At 43.7% G+C, this 17,440-nt stretch overlaps 1 protein-coding gene across 5 annotated transcripts in view; it reads left to right on the top strand.

The window, feature by feature from the left end:
* The first annotated feature begins 3,078 nt into the window (after positions 1–3,078).
* LOC100705113 (tenascin) overlaps positions 3,079–17,440 on the top strand; it is a 39,524-nt gene continuing 25,162 nt past the window's right edge. For 2 of the 5 annotated variants that reach the window (XM_025902025.1, XM_025902024.1), the window contains exons 1-4: positions 3,204–3,376; positions 4,345–4,402; positions 4,529–4,747; positions 10,548–12,101. In XM_025902025.1, coding sequence (XP_025757810.1) covers positions 3,242–3,376; positions 4,345–4,402; positions 4,529–4,747; positions 10,548–12,101 — 1,966 coding nt within the window. In that variant the 5' untranslated portion in view covers positions 3,204–3,241. Of the gene's footprint in view, positions 3,377–4,344; positions 4,403–4,528; positions 4,748–10,547; positions 12,102–17,440 lie in introns of all 5 variants that reach the window. The other 3 variants (XM_025902022.1, XM_025902023.1, XM_019350470.2) reach the window with 3 other exon arrangements.

Here is a 17,440-nt window from a genome sequence, read left to right as displayed (position 1 = left end):
TGAAAACATTTGATGTTTTTTATTTGTTGGTTGATAAAAAACAAACAGATTTAATTGTTGGACTTTTGAACGTTTGTCTGTTTTCTGTCAGTTTAACAACCAAATTAATTTGATCTTATCAGCTGTAGCTTCACACGGGAGGAGTGAAGCTCCTAATTGACAGCAAATTATTAATTAGATTAATTTGTCTAAATTGTGCATACAGAAAAATATTTTTTCATCATGATTTTTTTATATGATCCAACAGTGTGAAACGTGCTGCCTGCTGCAGAACTGTGAAGGAAATCATACAACAAATATCCTAATCAAGATTTTACAGCGAACCAGACAGTGAACCTATCATGCATAAATACAGACAAAATAAAAATGTTTCAGTTTTATGTATAAAGCCATAGAGTGTAATAACACATCCTGCAGCAGATGAGATGCAGGTTTATGTTTGGACGTCGTCTCTGTGACACTGATGTGTAAAAGTCTCCGTCCTCTTCTGTGATGGACTCTCTGCTTTGTTTCAAAAAACATCTGCTATTTCAGTCACCAACAAGTCAATCAGCAACCTGCAAGACTAAAAACCTTTTCATGACTGCCAATAACTGCAGTTCTTCTAATGACCACTAGAGGCTCCAGTCAGAGTCATTCCCAAAGGCCTGCCATGTTAAAACATGCGACTTCACAGCAGAATAAAACATTTACCAAATCCTACCAATAGCACGGCTGCTGTGAGGGTACCCACACAGACCTTCCTAACATTTCATCACTTTGTTGCTTGGCACGCATTAGCAGGAATCTCTATGACATCATGGATGTGATGCACCCAGTTCATGGAAGCAGCTTGCTAACTGGGCTAGCTAGTATTAGCATTTACCTTAGCGCTCCACCTGTTGTCCATATAACTGGGTTGTGTCACAGTAACTGCTTCCATGTTTTATACACAGTCTGTGTTGTTGACCCACAGCTGCCAGGATTTCCACACTGGACTCTTGCTGCTGTGATCCTCTGTGGTCTCGGGGAAGTTTTTGGCCAAAGCATGTAAATGTGCTTCCTGATGTTCCTGATCTTTCATCATTCTGTTAGCACAAATGTTAAAGTTTCACAAAGTCAAACCTGTTTCCTGTTTCTGAGACCAGAGATTCACTCATGTATGTCTGAAGGTTACGGCTGTATCGGTTACTGTATATTAACAAGGCAATAATAGTTTCTGGAGTTGCACCCCTGCTTGTTGGTTTGAAGTCTGACTCTTTTAATCTGGAATCTGCAGAAGAACATTTAAAGGGTTTATAAAGGTAAGCTCTCCATAGACATTTCATAAAACCCCTCCTGGTCATTACAGTCCTGTCAAATGATTAACCTGAGTGTGGGCGTGGAGCCACAGGTTTGTCACATATTCTGGAAGCAGTGAGCAGAGGGAACAGCCTCCAGCAGCACTGAGAGTAAAGCTGAAGAGCACAGGAGGAGCCTTCATGGTGTATTTTGAGAATTTGTATTGCCCTCCTGAGGTTTTCCCGTAGCAGCTGGAACAGCTGTCACAGGCAGGTATTTACAAGGTAATCGTTCTCACTTAGATCCACGGAGCAGAAACTGGCCGAGGTCCAGATGGAGATCTAAATCACACCGCACATGCAGAAGCCTCTGTGTGTCGGTCGAGGTAGCAGCAGAGAAACATGTGGACAGGCGGAGAGGAAAGTTAGAAGGGTCGGGTTCAGTTCCAGAGCTGAGCTGAAGCAGAGACATGTGGACAAGCGGCACTCAGAGAGTGCTGAGGAGATCTGCATCACACGCAAAGACCAAAATATAACGTCTAGAGGAAAAGAAAATTAAATGTCAGCGCATGTGCTCGTGATAACAGGTCCAAGAGTTAAATGAAAGTTAAATTACTCTTATAGGAGGCTTTAAAAGATGCACCAGCCTGACAGAAGTCAGAAGTCAGGCTGGTGCAAACTGATCACAGCTTCACTGCAGACATGCTTGTTTCACTCCAGTGGACTTGGTCATGAACGTCCTGAGAGGACACACGGGTGGTTACTGAGACCAGCAGCAGAGTGGGCGCTCCACTGTGCAGCTCTCGGCCCAGCACGACTCGGGGATGTGGTAGAGTCGGAGATTTGGAGCATTTACCTGAAATAAAAACTGAACTATGACCAGGTGTAAATAAAATGATCCATAAATTGCTAGGTACCAAGTTCTACATTCAGACCTGCTGGATCGGGGCTGTCAGGTGTTACCCGGCACACGGGCGGTTAGACTCAGATCTGTGGCTGAGCTCAGCTTCTGTCTCTGATGTGATTATAATCTGTGTGCTTCTACTGCTCTGGATGAGTTTCTTAAAACAGTTTCATTTGGAATGCATTAAGTCAGTCATGATGTTTAAGTGCATATGTGGGAGGAAGCTGGAGAAGCAGCGTTAGCTGCTGTGAATCACTGTTTCCTGTAATTTTGTCTCAGTCTCAGATGCACTGTGAAAAAAAGACAGATGCTACTGTCCTCTGGGACTGGCCAGACCATCCACAGAGCTACTTGTTGCTCATAAATATGCTAACAATGCAGAAATGTAAAGTAAAAGTTATGTAACCAGGAGGAGTTTGCAGTATTTCCTCCTGCACATGAACAGGATTCACATGTTAGATTTAAGATGTAAGCATCTAAAGAAAGCTTAAAAACCTTCACAGAGCTTCAATTTTGCCTCTTTTTTAAGTAAAGAAACTCTAAACTGGGATCTGTTTCCTCAGATGCTCCACACGTAATCGGCCGTTTGGGGCCAAATTGCACTTTAAGTAATATTCCGCGTTGCCAGGCCCGGCCTGATCCGCATGTCAGAAAATCGGCTGCAGGATAACAAGCTACTCTTTCAGACCAAGTTACTTTTTCCATCGGGTTTTTATTGGCCGCCATGCTCCACTGACGGGCCCATAAACAGCTAATGGCCCCCTATTCCCGCTAATTGTGGCCAAAGTGGAGTCTGCTGCGCTAACATGAAATTTAAGGTGAGCTTAAATGTGTAATTCTGTGTCTCTTCCAGTGGGAAAATCCATGGAGTGCAAAGGCGAGAGGAAAAAATCCATCACCTCTGTGACTGAAGCGAAGTGAGAGCAGGTCCAGATTTGCAGATTCATTCCAATTAAGGACTGGAAGCAACCGGCTCCGGTATTACCGGGCAAACGTCCGTCAGCATCAATTTCCCGAGCGGTCCGGCGTCTTTCTCCTAAAACGCCCAGGGAAGTCTTCTCCTGGTGCCACCCTGGCGATGCTTCCATTCATCCCCCGCCTCCTCCTCTTCCTCCTACTGGCCGGCCCAGCCCTCCTGACCCCGTCGACCTCCACAGAGCTACAGTTAGGGGGTCAAAGGACACCAAGGGACACCAAGCAGGACTCCTTCAAGGTGATTAAGTGGTTAGCTGAGATAAATGGGCCGACTGACGGCAGGTCAAGTGATCATCTGGGTTAAACGAGGGTCAGGTGTGGTTGAAAGGTTCAGGAAATTCTTCTTTATCTGCTTTTATTTGATGGCCTGTAACACCTGACTCCTCACTCACAGGAGTTTAAAGTTTTCATATCTGTCTGCAGATGATTCCTTATTGCAGGAAGAAGCCAGTGAAGGCCAGTAATGAACATACAGGCATCTCATTGTTAGGACGTTTGAATCCAGAAATCTGCTCAGGAGATGATGCAAAAGCCAACTGCACAGTCAGAGTTCAGTTCCAAGCCGTCTGCAGTCCAAACAAAGAATAAATTGCACAGACCTATCATCAACAAAATCTCGATGTGTTTTAACTGATGACTGACGTCTTTGCTGCTCTGTGCTCCAGCACATTTTAATGTTGGAAAAAGCAGAAAGTTAAGGCCATAAGCCTCCTGCGCCTTCTGTAATATATCTACCCCGGCATCGCCGGACTAATGTGCAAATGCAAATTTGTCTGGAACCTTTCTGTTGAGCTCCAGTTTCCAGCGGGCACAGAGCAAGCTCAACTGGATAGACGAACAGCCAATCAGAGGAGCTGCGATGAAGGATAACGCTAATGGACTCTTTCAGAAATGACTCTTTGTGCTCCAGTCCTCTTCTGAGAGCAGCAGCGATTATTTCACCCCGAGCTCAGTAACATGAAGGTGGTGCAGATGTGCTGCAAGAAATCCACAGTCCAAAACCTGAAAAAGTCCAAACAGAGTCAGGAAGACGACTCAAAGGTTTAGACTCAAACACGCTGATGGGAAGAACTCAATCAGGGCAACAGGAACATAGAAACACAGGAAGCCATATATGAAACCGACCTGCAGAACACAGCAGGAAGAAAAGTGAAAGCATAACAACATGAAACAAAGTGCAATGATTGGTGTTTTCTGCTGTTGCAGGTGGTCATCTCAGAGGGCTGTGCCACTCAGGATGATGCATCTGATGGGAGTAAAGGAGGTAAAGAGTCTGACATGAAACGAACATCCAGAAACTGTAGTTTTTCTCCCCGTCACAGCCGTGCAGGGGGTTGGAGCTCAGCTCCTACTGCAGAATATAATCACAACCAAATGTCCTTGTTTGCAGGTAAAGAAATTGACCTGGTACCTGGTTCTCCTCTGGTTCTGACCCATAAGATCAAACTGGTTCCCTCAGATTCAGCGTCTGGATCTGCATCATGTGGGTGCGACGCCGACTTTGCGCCGCTGCGGGAGCGTCTGGAGAGGCTGGAGAGGGAGGTGTCAGCCCTCCGGGAGACGTGTGGAGGGGCTGAAGGAAACTGCTGCAGCTCCAACGAAAGCAAAGGTAAAACTGGATATTTCTATTTGGTCGACCTTGTTTCTTACATTAAATATTTATCTGTAGAGCAGAAGGACCCGACTTTATCTGCGTTAAAGAGTTAAAGAGGGCACACTTTTATGCCAACAGCACTCTTACAGAGAGCTAACAAACCTCCGTTACAGATTCCCCTCAGGAGGTGGAGGAGACCAAAGAAGGAGATAAAAACCTGGTTCAGTGGGTGGTGACAAACTCTCTGTAACTGCTGCAGGTTTAACACGCTGACAGATCAGCTTAAAAGGTGGTAAAAGATCAACATGTGACTCATCTTTTGTAAAATTAGACTTATATTTTACATATTCCACCAAATCAAAATAACAGTCACTAACAGGCACTTTATATTGCCAGCTAAAGTCATACAATAATACAACAATCATATGATCCCCTATTAGCATGCACTTGGCAACAGTGGGACGAAAAAACTCACTTTTAACAAGAAAGCTCCAGCAGAAGCAGGCTGAGGGAGGGGCCATCATGTGTTGTGAGCGGTTGGAGGTCCAAGTTACTAACATCAAGGTGTTCTCCGGAGCACCCATCAGACCATGGATGTGTGTGAATGTTAGACACAAAGAACAGAAACAGAGCTTTAATGGGTGAAAGTTGTATAAAGAGCTTGGAGTGAGTAAGAACTGCCGTCACCTGATCACCTGATCGAGCCCTACGATGAGCTTTCACCGCTTTATGAACTCTCAAACTCACTGAAGCCAGTGAGGAGCTGATCTGATGCTTCATGGACTTTTATATTTTTAGCATCTTCATTATGAATATCCTTAAAGTTCATTACATGCCAAAGATTTAAGTGACCGGCTGTGTTTCTCTCATTTTTATATAGAACAACCACATTTTCCTGTCACGTCCTTCACATTTAACATTAAATGAAACATGAACAGTTTTTCATTCACATGCAAAAATATAAAAATTCAAACTGAATTTGAGACAGTGATCAAAATCATTCTTCATGCATGAACTAATTCTTTATACCAGGCTGGAAAAAATGACATTTTTTCATACAAGAGGACTCAAAAGACTTAAAACAGCTGGAGGTGCAGGACGTTCATACAAACCTTTAACAGACACAAAGTCGAGGTCGTGTTTTTTCCACCTCAGTGCCAAAAATCCGAAAATAATAAATGAAATAATCAAATGTTTTCAAACTTTATCAGAAAGACGTGCAGCAGATCGTGAGTCATGTTTTCAAGGCCTCGAAGCTTTGAGAAGAAATAAGTTCTGGAGAGCTTTAGGAAAGCCGAGGTTTTCCATCACATGGCTCCAAAGTCACTCACAGCTGATTTCATCAGTGTGGAGCTGATGGTGTCCTGCGGCAGCTCCACAGTATGAACCCCAAACAGCCAAAAGTCCACTCTAAAAGCACCTGAAGCATGTTGGTGTGGTTAGCAAACAGAAAATCAGGACCAAATGGAGCAATCAGCTCACGCGAGGATGAAAAAGTAAATACAAACCAAATTTGGGACAACGAGCAATAATCTCATTTATGAAAATAAACACTCGGGATGTTTGGGAGGATTCTGTGGCTGCTGATCACAGAGACACAAGCACACAAACAGAAAACCATGGCAACGAGAGAAGGAAGCACGAGAGGCGATTAATACGAGTCTGCATCAGCAGGCGCTAACCTCCTCGCCACGCAGCACGAAGCATACAGAGCAGCAGTCGAGGGTCTTACGGCGGCGAATCTTTAGCTCGTGATTACAGTGAAAAGTGACCCGAGATGTTGTTGGTCTGCAGCACAGTGAGTCTTCATAGCAACATATGTTTAGCAAACATACGTTCCCTGTGTGCGCTCCAGTTTTTCTTTACTGCTGAATTCTTGTTTTGTGAGGGCATCGCTCTGCAGCGTGCTCTGTGACAGCAGCGTCACTCCAAACATCGACAACAGCTGCCAGTAAACGTGTACCGGATGCCAACAATGCAGGAGGCTCGGCGATGATAACAGCCGCTCCCTTGTTTCCCAGGATGTCATTTTTCAATCTGTGCATCACGATGACACTCAAACTTATAAAGCGTGCTCTCAGCAAGCGAGCGCTTCCTTTTCACTCATATTTATCACATTTCCATTAGACACAACCAGAGTGTCAACAGCTGAACAGCAGCAGAGGATCCAGTGACGGCATTATTGTGTGAGTCTGCCTCACAGACATTCGCCGTGACCTCGAGCCACAGACTTCTCTCTGCTGAAGATTAGCTCTCTGAGCAGGTGGTTTCTATTCTGTAGGTCCTGTTGTTGTATTTGTTTGTTTTTTAAGTTAATTTCTTGAAAATGTTTTTCATAATTTCACATAAAAGTATACAAACATTTATCTGCATGCACAATGAAGGTCTTCTGCAGTTTGGTAATGATTACAAGCGAAACACAGGAAGTGTCGTCTGTGAAGCTTCTCAGTCATCCCATCATAGTCTAAGGAGCTCGGAAAGGAAAGAGACTGGACTTCTTTAAGTTTCTTGAAGACGTTTCACCTGAGAAACTTCTTCAGTTCTGAGACGAAATGATGGAGAGTCCCAGATTTTTAAGGTCATGGACCCCCTGATGATCCTCTACCTAATCACATGAGCCAAGGTGTGAAAGCGGGTGTGGGACCTAATCAGCCAGGGTTTCGGGTGAGCCCATTGTGAAACCTGGCCCCACCTTGTCATGTGAATTCCTGAGGTCAGATGGCCCAGGATGTGAGTGGGCGTTAAGGCGTCTGGGGAGGGAACTCAAAACTGGATTATAGATGGCAGACAGTTGGTGTCGTAAACCACCGCCTCTGTTCAAAGATGGTCGCTCACAGTGGATATAGATGGCCTCTTTCACTCCTCTTTCAAACCATCTGTCCTCTCTGTCCAAAATGTGAACATTGGCATCCTCAAAGAGTGACCTTTGACCTTTAGATGCAGGTGGACTGCTGAGTCTTGTCCCGTGGAGGTGGCTCTTCTATGTTGTGCCATGCGCTTGTGAAGTGGCTGTTTGGTCTCTCCGATGTAGAGGTCTGGGCATTCCTCGCTGCACTGTACAGCATACACCACGTTGTTCAGTCTGTGTTTAGGAGTTTTGTCTTTCGGGTGAACCAGTTTGTGTCTGAGTGTGTTGCTGGGTCTGAAGTACACTGGGATGTCGTGCTTGGAGAAAATTCTCCTGAGTGTCTGTGATACACCGGCTACATAGGGGATGTTGTTCTGTTTGTCCTTCTGATCCTCCCTCGCTGCTGTCTGATCTTCTTTTCTGTGCATCTTTGCTGACTTGATGAAAGCCCAGTTAGGATAACCACATGTTTCAAGAGCTTACTTCACATGTGTGTAAAGACAAAGTGTTAGCTGCTGCAGTTGTTCAATAGCTTCTCGTTACAGTTGAGCAAAGATGTTTGACTGAAGTGAAAAAATCCTGCGTCAGAATCTATCTGGGTGTCCTAAAAGGAGTGAGAGCTGTTATTTACCGTGTCCAGTCTGAGGAGGTGAGAGTGCTGTGAGCTGTAACCGCAGAGACGGTAAAGCATTATAAAGCAGTGAGCTTCACTCACTGACAACATTAAACAGGAAATTCCACTGCAGCTGAAAAACACAAACACAATTCACTTTAAATTACATGAAACATCAATAACATTAATCTTTACTGATGACTGTGAGGTTTTTATATTATTGATCTTACCAGAAAACTCAGTGCTATGAAAAAGTCTGCTGCTTTCTTCTTTTTGCATATTTCTCACACTGATGTTTCAGATCCTCCAACAAATTTTAATATCAGACAAAAACAAAATTCAGTCTTTAAATGAGGATTTAAATCTCTCTTCATGTGTGGAAAACAATGTTTTTGGAAAGCTGACCTGACAGCTGAGAAGTCTCTGACAGCGTTACAGGGACATTTCTCAGGCTTTGGGACTCAGTGACCCACGGTGAGAGTTGTTATCCACACGTGGAGGAAACCGGGAACACTGATGAACGTTCCCACTGTGAATGAATCAAACATCTAATACAGACCAAAGTTATGTGGAAATTAAAATGAAAGGTTTTTGAAACTACCTTTCACACATTACTGGGCCGTTACCTGCTGTTTCCTACATCCTCCTTTATGTTCTCTCAGAAATACATCAGACTGCTGAATATTTCACCACCATCTGTTATTATGTGTTCTAATGCTTTTATGTAAAGTAGACTAAAGCTGTATTCTACTAATAGAATATGTGTTGTTGTTTGAGTCTGACTGTGTGATTGGATTATTTTCAGAGTGCTAACACTGTGTGTGTACTTGTATTACCTGAAACATGGGGACCCATAGATTGTGAGGATATGGGGAGGATATGATTTGTGTTTGGGGAATAAAAGCAAGTGATTATGGAGACTCATTAGGAAATGAATTAAAGTGATTGTAATTTACTCCAAAATCATTACAGAACACCCGGATGATGTGAGTGTGATTGTATTACTGCAACTGTGTGGACGTAGATCCCATGGTGATAAATCACTCCACTTTAGTGAAAAAGTTAATGTCCTGTTTTTAGTTTAGCTTCAGGAAAGTGAATGTTTTGTCTTCTGAAGTGATGGAAACGGGAGAGGACTGTTTGTGTGTCTCTGTCTTCAGCTCTGTGCCCAGTGTGATCTCAGCCTCCATCTCCGCCCAGTCCACCCTCTGCACAGCAACAACACACACACACACACACACACACACACACACACATATACACACACACACACACACACACACATACACACAGGGGATAATCAGTCACAACAAGGCTGTGTTACACTCTATTTAGAGAGGATTAGACGTCCCCCCTTCACTCTACCCCCAAAACTGAGGCAGTGCAACAAAGGAAAAGTATCTGGTTCTAACTCATTCAAGACGCTTCATTCATCCACCAACAAACCACATTTATGACTGAACTGATGCTGATGGCCAGCCTTGTGTTTTGGATATCTAAGAATGTATTTGATCAAGTCAATACTACAATGTAGGATATCTGCATACCATTAATTAATGCTTCGATCTTAAATATGATCAACCTATCTCTAATAATCGGCTATGTACCACAGGCCTTCAAGCTGGCTGTAGTTAAACCTTTACTTAAAAAGCCATCTCTAGACCCAGCTGTCTTAGCTAATTATAGGCCAATCTCCAACCTTCCTTTCATATCAAACATCCTTGAAAGAGTAGTTGTCAAACAGCTAACAGATCATCTGCAGAGGAATGGCTTATTTGAAGAGTTTCAGTCAGGTTTCAGAGCTCATCACAGCACAGAAACAGCTTTAGTGAAGGTTACAAATGATCTTCTTATGGCCTCTGACAGTGGACTCATCTCTGTGCTTGTCCTGCTAGACCTCAGTGCTGCGTTCAATACTGTTGACCATAATATCCTATTAGAGCGATTAGAACATGCTGTAGGTATTACAGGTACTGCACTGCAGTGGTTTGTATCATATCTATCTAACAGACTCCAATTTGTACATGTAAATGGAGAGTCCTCTTCAGACACTAAGGTCAATTATGGTGTTCCACAGGGTTCAGTGCTAGGACCAATTCTATTTACATTATACATGCTTCCCCTAGGCAGCATCATTAGAAGGCATAGCATAAATTTCCACTGCTATGCAGATGACACGCAGCTCTATCTGTCCATGAAGCCAGGTAACACTCACTCCTAAAAGTCAGAATTTCTTTTAGGATCTCTGAACTGATGTCACAGATGTTGTAGCATTGTTCAAAATGGTTTAAACTGAATTTAGTGTGTTGCTGTGGTGATTGTGACCCTGTTCTTGACCTCTTCCTGTCCATCAGGTGCAGCATGCTCCATCAAACCAGAGACCAAGGAGTGCCCCAATGAGTGCAGTGATCAGGGTCGCTGTGAGGATGGCAAGTGTGCCTGCTTTCCTGGATTCACCGGGCCGGACTGCAACCAATCCAACTGTCCCGGGGACTGCAGCAACAACGGGAAGTGTGTGAATGGACAGTGCGTGTGCGATCCTGGTTTCACCGGTCCTGACTGCTCCCTGAAAGCCTGCCCTGATAACTGCAACAATCACGGCAGGTGCGTGAATGGCAAGTGTGTGTGCAACAGTGGCTTTACAGGTCCCAGCTGCTCCGATAAATCCTGTCCCGGAAATTGCAAAAAAAGGGGGCTCTGCGTTAACGGACAGTGTGTGTGCAATCCCGGTTTCACCGGTCATGACTGCTCCCTGAGATCCTGCCCCGATAACTGCAACAATCAAGGCAGGTGTGTGAACGGCAAGTGTGTGTGCAACAGTGGCTTCACTGGTCCTAGCTGCTTAAACAAATCCTGCCCCAGCAACTGCAACAGGAGGGGGCGCTGCAATAACGGACAGTGTGTGTGTAATCCTGGATTCGCTGGGCCAGACTGTTTAAAGAGGACATGCCCAGACAACTGCAATGACCATGGGAGGTGTGTTAACGGTAAATGTGTATGCAACAGTGGCTTTACCGGTGCAGATTGCTCTGAGGCAGTCTGTCCTGAAAACTGCAACAACAGGGGGCGCTGTGTGAATGGACAGTGTGTTTGTGATGATGGATTCACTGGTGCAGACTGCAGTGCTAAAGGCTGCCCCAACAACTGCAACAACAGGGGGCGCTGTGTGAATGGACAGTGTGTTTGTGATGATGGATTCACTGGTGCAGACTGCAGTGCTAAAGGCTGCCCCAACAACTGCGACAACAGGGGGCGCTGTGTAGATGGACAGTGTGTTTGTGATGATAGATTTACTGGCGAGGATTGCTCTGAAAGAACATGCCCAAATGACTGCAATGACCGTGGCAGGTGTGTTAACGGTAAATGCATATGTGACAGCGGCTTCACAGGTGACGACTGCTCTGAAAACACCTGCCCCAACAACTGCAACAACAGGGGGCGCTGTGTGAATGGACAGTGTGTTTGTGAGGATGGATTCACAGGACCAGACTGCTCTGAAAAAACCTGTCTTAACAGCTGTAACAACAGGGGGCGCTGTGTAGATGGACAGTGTGTTTGTGATGATAGATTTACTGGCGAGGATTGCTCTGAAAGAACATGCCCAAATGACTGCAACGACCGTGGCAGGTGTGTTAACGGTAAATGCATATGTGACAGCGGCTTCACAGGTGACGACTGCTCTGAAAACACCTGCCCCAACAACTGCAACAACAGGGGGCGCTGTGTGAATGGACAGTGTGTTTGTGAGGATGGATTCACTGGTGCAGACTGCAGTGCTAAAGGCTGCCCCAACAGCTGCAACAACAGGGGGCGCTGCTTCAGAGGGAACTGCGTGTGTCGTCGGGGATTCACAGGACCAGACTGCAGCCAGTGTCAGGAGGGGATGACTGGGCCCAACTGTGATGTTGGTGAGTCAAACCTTCCATTTATCTTCTCCTATCTATCTATCTATCTATCTATCTATCTATCTATCTATCTATCTATCTATCTATATATATATATATCTATATAAATATATATATTTATAAATATATATATATATCTTTCTATCTATCTATGGTTCGTACACACATATCGATAGATATGGACGAACCGCATACTGTTAGTGAGCCAAAGGAGCAAAGTTGCTCCCAGTGTAAATGCTATAATTCACTATTTTAAGAAAGACAGCTTGTTTATTTCCCCACCAAACCTGTTTTAATTTGACTTGGTAGGCTTGGCTATTTAGCCACAAATAGCCAAAAGTTGGTTACACTTATGATGGGGCAGGGACTGAACCAGAAGCTGAAGAGTAACGTGGAAAATGAAGCCAAAGCACCAAAACTGCACTTCCTGTAATGTCCAGTTGAGTCAGTCCTGACAGATTACTTTTCCCAACATTACAGCAGGAAAAAATGTCAACAGTCTGGTAGACAAACATCTTGATGCATGCTCAATCATCCAGGTAAGTAAATCCCCAAGGTTTGATTCTGTTCATCTGGACGTTTTCAGTGGGAGAAACATTTCGTCACTCATCCAAGTGGACTGCAGAAGTCACCTGGATGACCGATGAAACGTTTCTCCTACATCTACGTCCAGATGAACAGAATCAAACATTGAGGATCTGGTAGACAAACATATGTTTTGTCCCTGTAGATAATAATCTCTTAACACCAACTACAGCCAGGGTGAATTTCTTAAAAGTTGAAGTATGTATAGTGGTGTGGGTTAAAGTTAGGGACATGGTTACGTTGGTGTATGTCTTTGCTTTATTTTGTGTAAAATGCATGTTTGTGTCTCATTCTTATCTGAAGAACATTTGTTCAGCATCACATTTAATTGCAGTGGGAATATCTGTGTGCAGCAAATGTGCGAAACCACACATTTCTCCTAAAACTGTCATTCTGGGCTTGTTTTTCCCCATGTGGGTTAGCGGCTCATTACCTCACTGAAAGAACACTTTACATGTTGATATATAAGCAAAGCTCACTATCTCCATCCTGTGCTCTATTGTAGTTCACATTTTGATGGGTCACATGACAGCAAGCACCTTTTGGCCGGGTGAACACTTGTTTGGAGGATTATTTGTTTGAGCAAAAATTGTTTTATCATATTGAGAAAACTTACTGTGATACAGTTTTGCAGCATCAGTCAAGCTGCGTACTTCTTTCAGCCATGTTTTCTTCTTGTTGTTGTTGTCATTGTTGTTGCCAGGGTGTGGTAGCCTATTAGCACGCCTGTTTGGAGGTTGTTCACGCTGCAGTGATCCGAGTGACGGAGCAGTTTCATTACCAGAGCGGTAGGGTCCAGACCCCGTGCCCATAAAAACTCCCTCAGACAGCTGCACAGGACAGACATGTGTGTGAGAGAGTGTTAAGTGTTTTCCCAAATGCAACTGACCGCTTAATGGAGTCGAGGGAGGGATGTCCCACAGCCTGACGGCCCACTGAGTAAAGACAGAGTGGGCAGCAGAAAGTGTGAGGTATGTTTCCATCCACCTGCTGTGGAGACCCCAGTAATGACATAATCAGGAGAAACTGTTGCCATATTTAAATGATGCAAAAAAGTTTGATTGGAAACAGATTTTTTGTGAATGTTACACTGATGTTCTTTCCTGAACATAGCTACAGATGCAAATACAACACAGTAAGGCAATATCCAAATATTATGATTTCCTTTAGTAAAACGTTGCATTTTCACATTATTTTGGACAGTTGTCATTTCAATATTTATTTTTTAAAAACATGAGAGAGATGATGGTTGGTTTCCCAATATCAATGCATCATGGGAATCCCCGGCAGCCTACGTCTATTGCAGCATAACTAAGGGAGGATTCAGGGTCACCTGGTCCAGCCCTAACTATATGCTTTAGCAAAAAGGAAAGTTTGAAGCCTAATCTTAAAAGTAGAGATAGTGTCTGTCTCCCGAATCCAAACTGGAAGCTGGTTCCACAGAAGAGGGGCCTGAAAACTGAAGGCTCTGCCTCCCATTCTACTTTTAAATACTCTAGGAACAACAAGTAGGCCTGCAGTGTGAGAGCGAAGTGCTCTAATAGGGTGATATGGTACTACAAGGTCATTAAGATAAGATGGGGCCTGATTATTTAAGACCTTGTATGTGAGGAGCAGGATTTTGAATCCTGGATTTAACAGGAAGCCAATGAAGGGAAGCCAAAACAGGAGAAATATGCTCTCTCTTTCTAGTCCCTGTCAGGACTCTTGCTGCAGCATGTTGGATTAACTGAAGACTTTTCAGCGAGTTTTTAGGACATCCTGATAATAATGAATTACAGTAGTCCAGCCTGGAAGTAATAAATGCATGAACTAGTTTTTCAGCATCACTCTGAGACAGGATATTTCTAACTTTAGAGATGTTGCGCAAATGGAAGAAAGCAGTCTTACATATTTGTTTAATATGTGCGTTGAAGGACATGTCCTGGTCAAAAATGACTCCAAGGTTCCTCACAGTGTTACTGGAGGCCAAGGTAATGCCATCCAGAGTAAGAATCTGCTTAGATACCATATTTCTAAGATTTTCAGGGCCGAGTACAATAACCTCAGTTTGATCTGAATTAAGAAGCAGAAAGTTAGCGGCCATCCAGGTCTTTATGTCTTTAAGACATTCCTGCAGTTTAACTAATTGGTGTGTGTTACCTGGCTTCATGGACAGATAGAGCTGCGTGTCATCTGCATAGCAGTGAAAATGTATGCTATGTCTTCTAATGATGCTGCCTAAGGGAAGCATGTATAATGTAAACAGAATTGGTCCTAGCACTGAACCCTGTGGAACACCATAATTGACCTTAGTGTGTGAAGAGGACTCTCCATTTACATGCACAAATTGGAGTCTATTAGATAGATATGATACAAACCACTGCAGTGCAGTACCTGTAATACCTACAGCATGTTCTAATCGCTGTACTGAAATATCACCAGCTGTAAAAACAAAGTGCTGCATTGTTTCCAGCTGAGGTGCTTTGCAGTGCAGGTTCTTTACACTGACTTGTTGCTTCCTCCAAATATCATATACTCATTATTCTCCACTGCTGTTTAGCGGTCATAGCAGTAGGACATGCTAAGTACTGAAAAGAATGTCAGAGCTTCATCATATTGATGCCATTACTGGCCCAGTGTGAGACAAAGTGCTCTCAGTGAAAACAACTGAAATGTCTGCCTCAACATAAAAAAGGCACTTCTAGATTTCTTTAAGTGTTTGATTGAAAACACTCAAATGTGCACATTTTATTCTGATAAATTTTGATTTTAGTTTTTTTTATCTTTAAATGTATGTTTGTGTTGATGTGCATGCCACATGATGGCCCTTGGCTATAAGTTTAATCAGTTATTGACACACAAACCCAACAAACATCAAAAAGTTGTGGCAGCTGAAATCGATAAAGCTTAAAGGAACCATCACGCAAAACAGAACAGTGAGAGTTGACGTAAAGCAGCGATAAAACCACAAAGGACACAGTCTGATAGACACAGACACAAAGCAGATGAGATCAAACAAAGAAACATTCATCAGTCTTATGACTAAAGTATGACATTTTTGTGCAGAAGAAACTGTTTGATGGAATAATGTTGCAGAATGGGGAAGCTTTTATTGTGAAGGCGCTCAGCCAAATAATGTTTCTTTCCATGTATAACATGCACGCTGAACTTCAGTAGCTGCCTTCCAAGAGCGGTGGATTTTTCAGTTTGACTGTTGGAGGCTTTCATGAGCCGTAGGTGTTGGTTTGTTTACTGCGCCTGTGTTTGTGCCGTGCTGCTGTGGTGTGAGGGATTTAAACCATCCCAGAGGAAGTTTGAAATAAAGTCACGACGTTCCCTCTGGAAGGAAATAAAGTTAATCCAGACACAGCAGTGACAGGAGACATGAGGCGGGGTCATTGCTGAGCCCGTCGGGCTGTTTTCATGAGCTGACTAAAGAACAGACTGATGGGAAAGAAGCAGCAGAAGGTTGGATAAGACGAGCTTTTTTTTGTATTGTTACTTTCTTTTCATTAAAGATTTTTTTTACATCTTTGTGAAGGACAAACAACTGAATACAACTGAAGAAACTGAAAATTCAGCTGCTGTATTTTAAATGGAGCCAACACAGCTGTGGTGCAGAGGTTACATACATGTGGGGTCAAACTTTGTGGCCATTTCTTCTCCAAAAGCAACATGTAGAAGTATTCATTTAGGTATTTGATGATTACTTCTATACTGTACTGTAATAGTACAGTAAAAATAGTATGCACCTATAAAGGTAACCCGACATTTTCCAGTGTTACAGTGGACACACAGCACTGTTGTAGATTGCATTAAGCACACAGTAATATTAATGTAAGTTACATTAGAGTGCATGACAAATAAAGAGCATTTCTGATGTGTTATTGCCTCAGTAAACTTATAGTGAATGTGTTGGCAAGCAGCTTCTTTCACTTCCACATCACTGAGTGCTGTTTGTGGTCACCAGAAGATTCCTCTCCTAGCTCTCGATCGGTCTCAGCCAGCTCCTGCTGCTTTTCAATTTTCCCCTCAAAGACTGAAATCAGCCTCTTCTTCCTCATCTGAGCTCACGCTGTGGCTCCGAAATCACGGACCTGGATATGAGCCTTAATGAGAAAACCAGCCCTCATCACTGGAGCAGTATCATTTTCAACCTGCACATCAGATAGAATAGTTTGTCCTGTTGTGGTGGTGCCAGGGAGCTGATGGTTTAAGATTTCATTAAGGCTGGTGCCAAACTCTGATAAATGCATCACTTTGGTTTGGGTAAGATGGATGAGAAAAAAACCTCCTGCTGCAGGACAAACACTTCGCTTGTTCCACTGCATCGATCACAGGAGAGAGAAAACGAGGAGGAAGAAGACCTGCGGGATTATTTGCGAGTGTCGACTGCACAGTCAAACACAGGAAAGTTTGTGATGAGGTGACTAAACTGTGGGGCCGATGATGTTCATCTGTAAAGAAACTTGTGTGTGATCCATCTGCAAGTTACTGATTACAGCCATTATTATTATCCATTGCTCAGTTAATTTTTCTTCAGCTGTCCCAGTAAAACCTCTGCTACACTGCAGGGAGACACTTGTTGTCACCTGATGAGCGGAAGAGCCTGAAACGTCACACCTGGATTTCCACCAAGTCAGGGATGCAGTTAAATACAGCAAATATGCACATGGTGTTGGTGGATGAAGCCAGGTCATCTACCAGGTGAAGAGGTTGCTGTTGTGCTGCTAGCTGCTTCCATCCTATAACATGAGGTCAGCATAGCGCTGCTT

This window comes from Oreochromis niloticus, linkage group LG22 (genome assembly GCF_001858045.2).
Source record: "Oreochromis niloticus isolate F11D_XX linkage group LG22, O_niloticus_UMD_NMBU, whole genome shotgun sequence".
NCBI classification, from domain to species: Eukaryota; Metazoa; Chordata; class Actinopteri; order Cichliformes; family Cichlidae; genus Oreochromis; species Oreochromis niloticus.
The sequence above is the reverse complement of the archived record's forward strand: the minus strand, read 5'-3'. Positions and strand labels throughout refer to the sequence as shown.